Genomic DNA, 15583 nt, shown 5'->3' on the forward strand with positions numbered 1-15583 from the left:
CCTTAGCTTCTTCTTACTGAACTAACTTTTAACAGTTTAAATCATTTCTGATCTTAAGCATAGGCTAACTGGAATTTCTTGGTCCCGTATTTATTTTGTATATAGTCAATCCATTTTTTCCAGTCTCGTTTATATCTCTCATTTGAATGATCTTTAAGATATGCCGATATTTTAGCCATCTCGGCTAAGTTTGTGACTTTCAATGTCCATTCTTGGATTGTAGGCAAGTCTTCCTTCTTCCAGTATTGCGCCACCAACAGTCTTGCTGCACTTATTAGGTGCAGAATCAAATTAGTCTCTACCACTGTAAAGTCCGTACATATACCTAGTAAAAATAACTGAGGAATAAACTTTATCCTTCTTTTAAAAATATTTTGCATGACCCACCATATTTTTATCCAAAATGCCTTAACCTTTTGGCAGGTCCACCATATATGATAATATGTAGCATCGAGAGAACCACACCTCCAACATTTAGGCTGTACATTCGGATACATAGAAGCCAACTTTTTAGGATCTAAATGCCATCTATAGAACATCTTGTAAAATTTTTCTCTCAGATTTTGAGCTTGTGTAAATTTCACATTTCTTACCCAGATGACATCTTTATTTTGAAGGCATACAAATGTGCTAATTATATTTTCTTGCATGGACAAGAAGGAAAATTAAACCTGTGTTTACTTTTAGGCAAGTTTTCTCCAAACCAGTGACTTCAAGATATATTAGGTGTATTATTAGACTACAGTTCGCATTATTCTACTGAAAGCTAGGGAGGCTGCGCCAGTGACCAGAGAAGGCAGTTCTAGGCTTTGCCCGGTCATCACAATTCAAGAGGGAGTCTTAGTGCAGAATCTTCAATAAGCAATGATACGGATATAAGGTAATAGAATGTTTCTTGTAAGGTTTTCTAGCAATAGCACTTAGACTTATATATCACTTCATAGTGTTTTACAGACCTCTCTAAGTGGTTTACAGAGTCAGCCTATTGCCCCCAACAATCTGGGTCCTCATTTTAACCACCTCGCAAGGATAGAAGGCTGAGTCAACCTTGAGCCAGTGAGATTCGAGCTGCCTAGCGGTCAGCTGAAGTAGCCTGCAGTACTGCACTCTAACTACTGCACCACCTCGGCTTTTCCAGCTAAATATATTCCTACTGATATATTCCTTTTTCTTTTTTCTTTTCTTTCCAATCCTTTGTGGTTATCTTCGACGAACAGATATTATTGTCATCTGCGGACGGGCCTGAATTTAAAATAAAAGAAATAAAAACATTGACAATTAAAAAAAATCTGGGACACACAGGACTGTAGTAGACCAAGCTCATCTAATTCAGTATTGTCTACACTGATTCATATGGCTGTAAGGCCACAAGCAAAAGTTTTAGTTTTCTTCTATTTACTGGTGGTAAATATGTGGTGGCGCAGTGGTTAGAATGCAGTATTGCAGGCTGATTCTGCCCACACAGCAAGAGTTTGATCCTGACTGGCTCAAGGTTGACTCAGCCTTCCATCCTTCTGAGATCAGTAAAATGAGGACTCAGATTGTTGGGGGCAATAGGCTGATCCTGTGAACCGCTCAGAGAGTACACTATGAAGTGGTATGTAACTGCTATTGCTAAAAACTATTGCTGCTTTCCCTTAGCTGAAGATACTAGTAGTTGAACCCAAGATATTCTGCATGTACTTTCCAAAATTAGTTTGGGGTGTTTTGTTAATTGTTGTTCTTTATTTTCAACAGTTTAAAAATCTGTACAGTTACAACAGCCAGCATTGTCTTTATGAACTTGCATTTTTCAAAACTCTTTTTTGATGCAAAAGAAAGCACAGGAGCTGTTTTTTCTGTTCTACATTTGACGCATTTGATAACCAGGGAGCCGCAAATTAGAGTCATTTGAAATGTTCCCTCTATCAGTGCTGCTGTTAGCAGGCAGTATAAGATAGACAATACACATGTCTCTATGCTCAGCCTTGATGTCTGTTCTGCCAACAGCTAAGCAAAAACTTTCAGATCCAGAAAAGTGCAACTTTTTGCAAACATGTTCACATTACTTGCATGCCATGTATTTAAAGAAACAGAAAGAGGAAAAAGAGAGATTAAAACATTTTAATCTGTACTTTTCTATATCATTAATCACCCATGTCACTACCACAATGATATTTTTATCCACCATCTATTTCTTTTTCTGCATTCTGTTTACTAGAAGCATACTAGCAGTAGGAAGTGCTAATGTCCTAAACCAGGAGTATACAATTTCTCTCCACTTGATGGCCTTCCAGAGCCTCTAAAAGGGGGCAGGGGACACATTCAATGTAGGTGTTTGCTTAAAACCAGGGATTTGTTGCTGGGGGTTCGCAGGCGTTCAGGAGAACCTCTAGTTAAGATTCTGTGCAGTTCGGAAACCCCCCAAAATCCCATTCCTGCCTGGCCCCACCCGCCCCTCCCAGGAGTCTCTAGGTGGCCCATTTTGGAGGCAGGTAAGTGCAGGCTGTGTGCAGAGGGCGAAAAATGACCTACCAAAAGTTCAGGAAGGCTATAAAAGAACCCATTTCCAACTCCAGAGGGCCTCCGGAGCCTGGGGAGGCCATTTTCACCCTCCCGGAGGCTCGAAAAAAGCCTCCAGAACCTGGGGAGGGCAAAAATGCCCTCCCTGTCATGGTGCAGGAGGCCAATTAGGCCATACCCACCATGGCCCACCCAGCAACTGGACAAAGAACCCCTTGCTAAAAATTTTGAAGCCCACTCCTGCTTAAAAAATCCAATATTTTTTTTTTCAAAGGTCCTCTGAGGGTCTATTTACTACTGGATTCATGACAACCTTTATGTTGGGTGAAGGATACTGTGGATCATTTCGATGCAGGTTGCAATATTTAGCCTGATTTCATTCTGGGGGGAAAACTGGTTTAAAACCTTTTAACTACTTTAATCACACTGTGAACAAGGCAGTTCATGTAAGCTTGTGCTTGAGGGAACACAAGTGACCTGGCGTGTGGCAGCAAAGCTTATTTCTTGGCATATCATCTTGCCAGGCACCATACAAGGGCATGTTATTCTCTGCTGAGAGGGACAAGGATTGCTTGCGATGTTTGTTTTTGTATAAAATGGGATCACTTACCAAGATTTATGGACTTTTATATTGCTTAGAGACTAGAGCAGGTGAATGCCACAAGATAGCCCATGTAGCCTTTTTTAAAATAGAAAACGTTGTATATCACACATTCATTTCAAACCCATTCTCAAGAAAAAAAACAAAAATGATCACAACCCAGCCCTTGGTATCATTGTTCGTGACCCGTCAAAACCGCGCTCGACTAAACCGTGCCCGATTAAACCGCGTCGCTGATGTCATCAACAGGGCGACAACAGCCAGCGCGGAGAAAGAAGGGCGCTTTAAATAGCGCTTTGAAAGCAAGCCGATTCAACTTAAGGTAAGGGTTAGGTTTAGGGTTAGGTTTAGGGTTAGGTTAAGGGTTAGGTTAAGGGTTAGGGTTAGGGTTAGGGTTAGGGTTAGGGTTAGGGTTAGGGTTAGGGTTAGGGTTAGGGTTAGGGTTAGGGTTAGGGTTAGGTTAAGGGTTAAGGTTAGGTTTAGGGTTAGGTTAACGGTTAGGATTAGGGTTAGGGTTAGGTTTAGGGTTAGGTTAAGGGTTAGGTTTAGGGTTAGGTTTAGGATTAGGTTTAGGGGGGTTAGGTTTAGGTTTAGGGGTTAATTTTAGGTTTAGGGTTTACAGCGTGCTTCTGTCTCCGCGCTGTTGTCACCCTGTTGATGACGTCAGCGACGCGGTTTAGTCGGGCGCGGTTTAGTCGGGCGCGGTTTTGTGGTGGAACCATCATTGTTAAATCTACTGAAGTCCTTTTCCCTCTGAAACGTTACATCCACCACCCCCCCCCGGGGCACCAGAACAATATAGGTAGTCCTCGAATTAAGACTACAATTGAGCCCATTTCTGTTGCTGAGACATTTGTTAAGTGGGTTTTGCCTCATTTTACGACCTTTCTTGCCGCAGTTAAGTGAATCACTGCAGTTGATAAGTTACCCTGTTGTCCTGAAAATAAGACCTCCCCTGATAATAAGCCCAATCGAGCTTTTGAGTGCATGTGCTAAAATAAGCCCTCCCCACTCCCCAAAAATATTGCAACACAGCAGCAGCCACGAGGTGACCCCGCTCGCCGTCTACTGCACCTCAAAAATAATAAGATCTCCCCGGAAATAAAGCCAAGCACTTATTTCGGGGGTCAAAAGAAAATAAGACCCTGTCTTATAGCAATAGCAATAGCACTTAGACTTATATACCGCTTCATAGGGCTTTCAGCCCTCTCTAAGCAGTTTACAGAGTCAGCATATCGCCCCCACAGTCTGGGTCCTTATTTCACCCACCTCGGAAGGATGGAAGGCTGAGTCAACCTTGAGCCGGTGAGATTTGAACTGCTGAACTGCAGATAACAGTCAGCTGAAGTGGCCTGCAGTACTGCACCCTAACCACTGCGCCAGCTCGGCTCTATATTTTGGGGGAAACACAGTAGTAACCTGGTTGTTAAGTGAATCTGGCTTGCCCATCGACCTTGGTTATCAGAAGGTTACAAAAGATGATCACAAGACCCTGGAACACTGCAACCATCATAAATATGAATCAGTTGCCAAGTATCTGAATTTTGATCATGTGACCATGGGGATGTTGCAATGGTCATAAGGTGAAAAACAGTCATAAGTCACATTTTTCAGTGCCGTTGTAACCTTGAACGGTCATTAAATGAACTGTTGTAAGCCGAGGACTACCTGTACCTACCTTGATTTTAGTTGCCTGTTCTAAAACAAGGAACATTTCTTCCCAGCAGGTCAAAAGATCATTAGCTATACTTCAGAGATTGACTCATACAGTATATACAAATTTGGGAAAGGACACGCATAGCATGATAAATACAAAGAAGTCAGAAAAGGGGAGGGATCACAACGATCTACAGTATTTGTAAAAAGGTGGAATTGTATCACTGGAATAGAGTTCAAGATATACTGGTAATCAAGCTGCGGCAAGGGTTGATATGTGTATATATGTACATATAATCGGTGAGTATGCCATGGCCTGTGTTATTTAATATTATCACAGTTATTAACGCCATTTTTATTGTGACTGCTGCTTTTTAAATTAGTATAGTGCTACTTTATCTCATTTTATTTTTAACTAGGCGATAACCCGGAGTTGCCAGAGGGATTTATTTATAGGGGGGGAAATGTCCGGACCAAACATAATTTGTAATGTTGGATTTCCTCCCTTACCAGAGAGAGCCTCCTTGTGGAGTACTCTGAAGCCATTACCATGGCAACTCCACTGTGCTGTACAGTAGAAGACATTTTACAGCAGTACAGTAGAAGCCTTTTAAAGGCACAACAGGCTGCATCTTAACAGAATACATAGCTCTGAGGGGTTTTAGGGGTGGCTTACCCCCACAGTATTTGTCTCCAAAGAGTACGTACACACACACACACACACACACACACACACACACACAAAGATAAATTATTTTCATTTATGACCTACAGGATTTGTTTTTGTTTCTTTTGCCATAGCAGTTGATAATAGTCAGCTTTGGCTCACCTTTGGTTCAGCAAATGGTTATTATTGGAAAGAAGACAAGCAGGGAACTCCAGGGTTACAAAATGAAAAGAGCAACTCGGGAGAAGGCAGCAGCAAACACAGGTGCCCTTCTTAATTGACCAAGAGTCAGACCCAGTTTGAGGGGCGTTTTCTTCTGACTTCTGTCTAGTTTGGGTTTGTCCCCCTAACTGAAATAGAATTCTAGGAGTTTAGTTGGGGAGCACATAATGCTTATGTGAGCTTTCACCATCCTGGTGTCTTCCAGATGTGTTGAAAATGCATTCTCTGCAAACCCCAGTTAGATTATGATTGGTTCATGCTGGCCAAAAAGAAATGGCAATTTCAGTCCAACTTTTCTCAAGGGCACAATGTTGCAGCAGTCTGGTTTAGCTAATAGGCCTTCAGTTATGATGGATCCAGGTGTTTAAAAAGACCAGGAGCGTGGAAAATATTGCAGGTGATTTATAATCCTGGCAGAATTATGATTCCCTGGGGACAATTAAGGACATTTACAGTGCAGTTTTATCTGTGCCCATACAGGTTCATCTTCTTAAATTCACATTGGAAAGAATATATGGTTTCACCAAAGAAAGCAATGAAAGTTTCATCTAAAAGGAATACAAGTGGGGAAAAATAACACTTGCTGCCCACAGGTAACCCTGCAAATCCTGATATACAGACTATTCAGCAAGGATAGCTATGCTAACATTTTATATACATTTGATTCTCCAACAGGGCCCAATTATTTTTGCCTTCTGGAACGATCAGAAGACAATGCAACATAATATTCTGTTTGTTTCATTTTCAAAGCCAACTGAGATTTTTAAAAATGCAGTTAGAAGAAATAATTCAGTACTGTCCGCTTTACAGTCTAAATTAGGAATGAGGAGATTTTAGTATTTTTAATAAAATTATTATTAAAGATTATAATACCAAAAACTAATATAAATTTTAAAAAAGACAGAACGAAAGAAAGAGTAGATGGTTCAGAAAAGAAATAAAAAAGTGAAATACAATAGGAAAAAAAGTAATGACATAGTAAAGAAAAAGAAAAGAAATACATAAAAAGTGATTTCCCACCTTCATCACAAATATAAATAATTTTAATAACTTATCACCTCCCCTTAAATTACTGGAAATGATCTATTCTACCTATATCCCATCTCTTATCTATAATCCATAAAGCATCATAATTTCAGTCCTGTTGTCAGCAAAAGTCCATTACCAGTAAACCTTGATCAGATAAACCAATATTGTATTCCTTCCTTTTAGTTCTAACAATCTTAATCTTTAGTCTAGTCATATAATATCCTAAAACTTGATTTCTATTCATTTTTTCTGTGTCCATTCTCATGAGAGTCTTCAAAATTTTAACAAGCCTCTTTGTAAATCCAACATAAGAAAATTATCCAGATTGCTGTCTTGTCTGTATATCCTTTTCAATTATTAAAACATCATCCGGATTTATGTCTCTAGTATAATATCTTTTTACATATCATTCTTATATCTGTCACTTGTAAATCTACTTTCAGTTCAGTCTCAATCTTGTTAGGTTAATTTGTTCTTCTTCCATAACTTATTTTAGACATAATCTGTCCATTGAGGCAGGTGTGTCTTTTAATTTTATTAATATTAATTTCTCACTCTCCATTTTTTTAAAAAAATGTCCTTTAATATGTCCTACATTAGAATATTTTTTTTATTCTATAATTGTAAATCAAGCTTGTGTTCTTCTCCTTTAATTGTTCTTGCTAGTGTCCAATTTTTAAAATGTCATGTTATGGGCCTTCCACCCACCCCCCAAAAAAATCAAAATAAAAAGATTTTTTCATGGGAAGGATTCTTTATAATTAACTTATTTGAACCCCTAGTATTTTGTAACTTTTAAAAATGAATGTTTTAATCACTTTTTGGCTGTTTATTCCCAAATTGTTTAAGTTCTCAAAGCATGTTTCTAATACCCTGTTTCCCCGAAAATAAAATCTCCCCAGATAATAAGCCCAATCAGGCTTTTGAGCGCATGCACTAAAATAAGCCCTTCCCCGAAAATAAGCACTCCCCGAAAATAAGCCCTCCCCGAAAATATTGCAACACATCAGCAGCCATGAGGTGACCACACTTGCTGCCTCCTGCACCTCAAAAATAATAAGACCTTCCCAAAATTAAGGCCAAGTGCTTATTTCAGGGGTCAAAAGAAAATAAAACCCTGTCTTATTTTTGGGAAACATGGTAGTTGAAATGTTAACAAGCAATTTCACGAAAAATGATTAGTTAGGGTGTATGCAAACCTATTTGGCACCTTTCAAAGATGCCAACCACGATTTGAGCAAAGTGGCTCTTCCCTCATCTCCCAGAGTACTAAACCTGATGGAGACTATCTTGAGGTCTCCAAGCAGGAGGCAGCTGTCTGCAACAGTTGTGGATGGTGTCAAGTCCTCTCCTTGTCCAGGAAGATTTTGAAATCTGGTCTACTCACTGACTCTTCATTCCACCCTGGTCATTGACCCCACTTTTCATGGAGCTGTCGTCTATCTGCCATTTCTTCTTCTGGAAGTCCAAATTTTAGTTTTCAGGATTACGTTCAGCTGCTAAAATGCAAAACTATAGAAAAGAAGAATCACCTCCTTTTGCTCCATCTTAACCTCTCTGAATTGTCAGGGAAAGTCAACAAAGATGCAACAAACCAAGGAATGTACATATTTGCTGGAGGAATGAAAAAGACTTAGCAATACTCTGTCAGCTGTTCCACGGGGAGACACCTCTGCAGCTGCCAGGTATCCAATCTTTCCTACAACTCAGGTCAAACTGAACATGGAAAGCAATGCAAAGCAACCATCTGGGAGAGAGTATACCTGCAACAACCTAAGTTGTTAGGCATATCCCAATTGCTGATCATCTCAGCCATCAGATGGTCAATGAAGCATGCCAGATTATATTCATGATGAAAACTGTATTAGCAGAAGAGGGAAAGCATTTCTTTAAAACCAGCTTTAACTTTAGTTTTAAAACTAAATATAAGCTGCCTTAGTTGTGGGCTAGGGATGAGAGAGAGACAATGTGTCAAGCTTGGAAGCCATCTATGTATAGAGCCTCAAGCCTGCCATATATTCAAGCATATTCTACTGTGGGAAACTGGGCGGTGGGGGGTGGGATTGTATGGCGCACAGGAGATATGTAGCCAAAATGACATTCCTTCTCAGAAAGTCAAGGTCATCTTGTCCCTGCACCTGGACGGATATAGATGGGAGGAATCTTCCTTCATGGCAATGACTGATTGGACTTGTGGGTGTTGGGGCAGGGTCTTGAACTTTCAGGTGGAGAAAACCTGAAAGCTTTCAGATTCGGGTTTTCCCAGATGGGCCAACATGGCTCTTCTAATAAATTGGAACCTTGAGGAATCCCTAACCTCGGACTCTTATTGGATTGCAGATGCTATTTGGAACCTTGACACAATATTAAAAGACATGGCAGAAAGAGGTTGTTTGTGGGCTAGTGCTGAGAAAAAGTCTAGAACTTGACAAAGAAGAAATCCTAGTTACTCAGCTTTATCCTTCAAACTGTACCCTATTTTGATTTTTTTTTAAATCCAATAACACCCTTAAAACCAGAACAACTACATGTGAGCCACAAATAGTACAACAACTACAGAACAACTACATGTGAGCCACAAATAGTACAACAACTACAGAACAACCACATGTGAGCCACAAATAGTATTTCCAAACTCCGAGGAGACATACTCCAGCTTTATTTTGAATTTTCTGCACGACTGTGTCCTCAACACAATGCCATTGGCGATCAATTGCTTTATGTGTTTATGGAAAGATTTGTTTATACTAGAAAAGAAGCATTTCTGCAGCAAGAACTCAGCAGGTCCAGAGTTAGGTCTTATTCAGTGCAAGCAGATAGGGCCATGATAGAAAACGAAGTTCAATTTAACTTATTTTACTAATGATTTGTAGCCAATATAATTACTGCCCTTCTTGTACAGGTAGTCCTCAACTTAGTTTGTTAAATAACCATCTGAATAACAACAGTGCTGAAAAGAGAGACATGAACATTTTTCACACTTATGACCGTTACAGCATCCCCATGGTCATGTGATTCAAAATTCAGATGCCTGGCAACTGACTCATATTTATGACAGACATGTCCTGGGGCCCTGTGATCTTCTTTTGCGACCTTCTGCCAAGCAAAGTCAATAGGGAAGCCAGATTCGCTTAACAAGGCTCACTTAACAAATGTCTCATTTAAGCAACAGAAATTTTGGGGTCAGTTGTGGTCGTAAGTCAAAGACTACCTGCATTTAATGAATCCGCCCTTCATTGATGTTAAAAGAGTCAGTCTAACAGCCAGTTCAGGGAGAACCTGGGAGGTCACATCCATGGCGTTGGAGCAAGCGGTGCGTGCATTGTGGTTCTTTCCTGCTAAACAAAACCCCTTTGTGATGGAGTGAAAAGACCATGACAACAAACATCCATTTAGGCCAGTGGTTCTCAACCTGTGGGTCGGGACCCCTTTGGGGGTCGAACGACCCTTTCCCAAGGGTCGCCTAAGACCATTGGAAAACACATATTTTCGATGGTCTTAGGAACAGAGACACCAATTTTATGGTTGGGGGTCACCACAACATGAGGAACGGTATTAAAGGGTCACAGCATTGGGAAGGTTGAGAACCACTGATTTAGGCTTTTTTCCACAACACAGCACTTCTTTTCGTTAAGATTTAGCAATACAAAATATCTTACCTCAAGAACAAGCCAGAGCTGTCCACCTACATACCGATCTGCCTTGTAAAACATTCCATAAAATTTAACCACGTTGGGATGGTTAGGAAGAAACTGTAAGATGTTATACTCCGCTTCAATCTCCTCATCCATATCCTACAATGGGGATACACAGAGCACCCATATCATAAGTATCAAGTAGGAACAAAGAGCCCCCAAATTTGGTCCCACCAACGATACTATCAGCTCTTCTGGAGATGACATGTGCAACAGTGGTGGGTTTCCATTTTTTTTACCATCGGTTTGCTCATGCATGCACGATGCTTCTGCGCATGCACAGAAGTGTCTGGGTGAATGGGCAGAGCCTCCTGCCGCCACTACTACCGGTTTGCCCAATCCGGTCCGAACCAGAAACAACCCACCCTGACACTTATTTCCAAAATCTTACAAAGCTAAATAAAATATTAAAAAATATTTTTAAAACTTTGACCATCTGAATAACCACACTAATTTAAACATAAAGTTAATTTCATTATATATGGAGCAAAGTTCTTTCTGTAACACAATATATCTCAATAAGTTGGGATAGGCTAAGGTCTTTCCTTATAGGCATCTTTGAATAAAGCATGGCTCTTTATTGCAAAACACCTGGAAAGCTGAGTGTCTTAGTGTCCTCGGATAACCTTCCTTCCCTTTGCATTTGAGAAACGTATTTGAGTTTACAAAAGCAAAAAAATAAATAAATAGCAATATGATTTAGTTTTCAGAACCCAAAACATTATCAAATTCCAAAATGCAAGCTCCACGGTTTGCACAGAATATGAGATTAGATCAATGGGCTCCAGCCTTGTATTTTTCCCATTGAACAGGATTGAATAGGTAAATGAAAGAAAAAAAAGTTTTGAATTAATTTGGGACTCAATGCAATTTTGAAACAACTGACTTGTTTTCCATCATGATGTGCATCACATAGCTGAAGTTCACTTTCAAAACGCTTTCATTTTATCTAATCAAAATAGAAGCTCCACAGCCTTTTGTGTATTCATAGCATAAAAATGCTTGTTAACTGTTTTAAATTGTGTTCTTCACTCACATTAATAGGATCTAGAATCTTCACTGCTGCCAAACTGCCATCCTTCTTATTAGTAACTTTGTAGACTTTCCCATAAGTTCCTTTTCCAATAGTCTCAACAATTTCCCAGGTATCTGCGGGATCAGGTAACGATTCCAGTCCAATCATATTCTGATTATATTGAAGCACACCATAGAGTGGTTTCCTGGGAGAAATAGGATAAGAATAGGATAAGAAAACAGTTCATAGTTGTAGGAAATCAGTTCAGTTTCAGTTTCAGTTTCACTTTATTTGTATGCCGCCCTTTTCCCTGGGGGGACTCAGGGTGGCTCACAGTTCAAAGGGGGGGGGGGAAGGACAAACAATTTACAACATAAAGGCACTACATCATTTAAGAACTCAACAGTCATACAATTCGAGTAGGGGTTAGAGTCTTTAACCCCAGGCCAGCCGGGATAGCCAGATTTTAAGGGCGGCGCAGAAGGTCTGGAGGGTGGTGAGGGTCCGGATCTCCATGGGGAGTTCGTTCCAGAGGGTCGGAGCAGCCACCGAGAAGGCTCTCCTCTGGGTAGTTGCCAGTCTACACTGGCTGGCTGATGGAATTCGGAGGAGGCCTAATCTATGCGATCTTATCGGTCTAGTGGAGGTAATTGGCAGTAGGCGGTCTCTCAAGTACCCAGATCCAATACCATGAAGTTGATTCAGCAACTCACACAGCCAACTTTAGAAAGCAGTATCTCGGTGGATAAGATGAAGGCTTTCATGAAAGAATATTATGTGACTGTTTTGCCAAACATGGGGGCAAATTGTAGTGACATACACAGGAACAGTCATGCAATTCCCTGCAACCCTTAAGATTTGGAAATCATATTAAGTTTTTGCTCATGGTGGTTTAGTCGAGGTGGACAACCTAGAACTTTGCCACCGATGGTCTGACCTAAGCATAGTACACAAAGTTATCTGCTACAACGTCCTACCTGTTAATGACTACTACACAAGCACACAACAGATACAAACTCAAGGCAAATCCCTCCAAACTCGATTGCAGAAAATATGACTTCAGCAACAGAGTGGTCAATGCCTGGAATGCACTACCTGCCTCTGTTGTTACATCCTCTAACCTCCACAGCTTTAACCTTAAACTGTCTACTGTTGACCTCATCCCATTCCTAAGAGGTCAGTAGGGGCGTGCATAAGTGCACCAGTGTACCTAACAATCCTGTCCTATTGTCCCCATTTATTTGTACCCATTTCCTGTGTTATTATTCATGTTTATTCTTATTCCTGTTATCTTGTACATGAGGGACAAACTAAATAAATAACAAATACAATAAATAAATAATACATCTTCAGAAGATGGAGGAGATGGAGACTACATACCAAGCTAGCTAACTACGTGAGTTTTGGAACATTTTTCCCAATATGGCACACTTGTAATCAAAACTCAGATTTTTCCCAAGTATATTCATACAGTTCTCTACAAATGTGGATCTTTAAACTAGACCCTACCCCACAAACCAAAATATACTGATAGCATTCCACCAATGAGATATTGTATGCAGTATACAGGACAACTTCAACATGTTCAACTGTTTGACTCCCTCCCCCCTTAAAACAGCTTGCCCAGATCTACAGCTTCCAGATACACAGAGGAACAGGACTGATAATTTCTACCGAAGATTTCTAACTTTCCCCTGAGAAATGATGCTGAAAAAAAGACAAACTCTTTCTTTATACTCTAAAAACTTCCAGCTGCCCATAGAAGTTGACCTAAATCAACCATGATGTTCTTTAAAGGTTGAATAGGATGCCAGAACCCATTTTATCTTCAGTTACAGAGAAATTTAATCCCCTTCTTAAGAAAGATGAGGCTGTAGATACCATTTGTTATTGCACAGATGCACTCTCTTCGCTCCAAACATGCTGTGCAGAAAAAAAAAAGCTAGTCAATCTCACATTCTTAATATTCCTAAGGATTAACCTGACAGTAGAGGTACATCTGTCAAATGAACAACGCATCCATAAAACAAAAAGGGTATGGCAAATTTTTACATTATCGCTCTGATGAAGGGGTGTATCTGACAATATTCAATCCCAATTTTTGAAAATAAATATATTTGCTAGATGGTATCCTACTGAACTCATATATCTGTTCCAGATTACAGCAAAGAGAAAACAGAGATGCATTTGAAGACATTCATCACAAGGATTGCTTCCTAGAGTAACCCTCATCCATTTTAGGAAAATGTATATGGTAATATTTATGGCTCATGGTATGAGACATTTCAGTTGAAATGATATTGTGGTCATCTAGCTACTCTTCCTAATCTTCCTACTTCAAAGACATACTATGATTTTTTTTATAACTTTGTCATTAGAAATAATAAGGGCTAAGAAGAAGAAGACTCAAAATAAAAATTGCATTCCACCCAGAACACGGGTGTCAAACTGACAGCCCACGGTCTGGATGTGTCACGGCCAGGCCACACCCACCCCAGCTCCGTGAAGGAAAAAACATTGTGATACATCATGTGATGGCAACATGGTGCGGCGAGTTTGACACCCCGTGACCCAGAGTAACTTAGCAGTGAAAAAATTGAATAAATGTTAATAATCATAACAAATAAAAACACAATCAACCATCGATATCTGGGATGCACTGATGGTGTTACCTAGTTTGGGTAATGAATGTCTGCAAGAAATCAACCATGCTCAGTGAGCATCAAGGACCTGCACATCAATATCTGCCTACTCTAGATCCTTTGGATAAAATGCAAAATCCAGTCTAAACATCTGGCCACCTGTGCAGTGCACCAAAATAATAATGTAATAGCCACAAGATTTTCAAAGAGTTGGGATCAGGAATGTCAATGGGGATTATTCCTCCAAGACCCGCATAGGAAGAAAGACGTCTGGTTCAAAATTTGAAATGATAAAATTGCTCAATATTTTTCATTTAAGGTTGTAAAATAAATCGATTAATAATTCAAATTGGGGTTTATTCAGTGTTTTGAGTTTCCCTAAGCACAGCCAAGGGATGTGGTGGCTAGGTGGCTAAGGCGCTCGGCTTGTGGATCAGAAAGGCCGGCAGTTCGTCGGTTCGAATCCCTAGTGCCACTTAGTGGAGTGAGCTCCCGTTATTTGTCTCAGCTTCTGCCAACCTAGCAGTCCGAAAGCATGTAAAAATGCAAGTAGAAAAATACTTTGGTGGGAAGGTAACAGTGTCCCGTGCACCTTCGGTGTTTAATCATGCCGGCCACATGACCACAGAGACGTCTTCGGACAGCGCTGGCTCTTTGGCTTTGAAACAGAGATGAGCACTGCCCCCTAGAGTCGGGAACGACAAGAACATATATGCGAGGTGAACCTTTACTGTTACCTTTTTAAACATAGCCAGTTTATTGGACAACAGATAAAAGAAAACAAAGGGGGAAAATTACATCAAGTTAAGAAGTATTGAGGAGAAAATGGGAGGCCATAATGAATATTGTGCCCCTGAGCCTCTCAGTATCTTAAATAGACTGGTAGTAGTAGTAGTTGCTTCATTTAAATGTATTTTCCTCCAAGGAGTTCAAAATGATGTTAATGGCTCTCTTCTGTTCCCATTTGATCCTCACAATAATCCTGCAAATTCACTTAAGCAGAAAGATAGTATGTGGAAATGAGCCATAAAAATTGGCAGTATACAAGGGCCAAACCTAGGTCTTCTCAATCTTAAACTTGGATCCTCTGGATACCCAGGATGGATGAGTTCAAACTGAGGGTTCGTTTCTAGTTACAAATCTGTACCGGTGGTTTTTGACACTCTTTCTAACACATTCTTTTCTTCTCAATATCATTTTATTGCTCTGGCCTTGCAGCTTCCTTTTCTTTCAATGCATTTGACACAACTGACAGGGATGAGGAATGAGATTACACTGGGAAGCATCACAGATGCCACTAACAAGTGCCAATGACACACCTGAGTTTCCACAGCCAAACAACTTAAAGAGCTGCATACCCATGAGACTGAAGATGACAAGGAGAAGGGGAGGGGAAGCAAAGGAGAATGTCAGAAGAATACCAAAGATAAGAATGTAGCAGATGTGAGAAGAATAAAAGGGCACTGCAGAGTACAAAAACAAACAATATTTATGTGTAGTGAACTTTTAACTAATTGGTTAAATTAATAAATACATATACTAGTGTTGATAATA

At 40.1% G+C, this 15583-nt stretch overlaps 1 protein-coding gene across 1 annotated transcript in view; it reads right to left on the bottom strand.

Moving 5' to 3' along the window:
- The window catches only part of MYO3B (myosin IIIB), a 288019-nt gene extending 276435 nt beyond the window's left edge, over window positions 1–11584 (bottom strand). The window contains exons 1-2 of the mRNA XM_087709242.1: window positions 11409–11584; window positions 10337–10471 (exon numbers count right to left, since the gene is read on the bottom strand). Coding sequence (XP_087565368.1) covers window positions 10337–10471; window positions 11409–11555 — 282 coding nt within the window. The 5' untranslated portion in view covers window positions 11556–11584. The remainder of the gene's footprint in view (window positions 1–10336; window positions 10472–11408) is intronic.
- Window positions 11585–15583: the final 3999 nt, after the last annotated feature.

Source organism: Thamnophis sirtalis, unplaced genomic scaffold (assembly GCF_051295495.1).
Source record: "Thamnophis sirtalis isolate CommonGarterSnake01/CBP01778 unplaced genomic scaffold, rThaSir2_p1.2 scaffold_1, whole genome shotgun sequence".
NCBI lineage: Eukaryota > Metazoa > Chordata > Lepidosauria > Squamata > Natricidae > Thamnophis > Thamnophis sirtalis.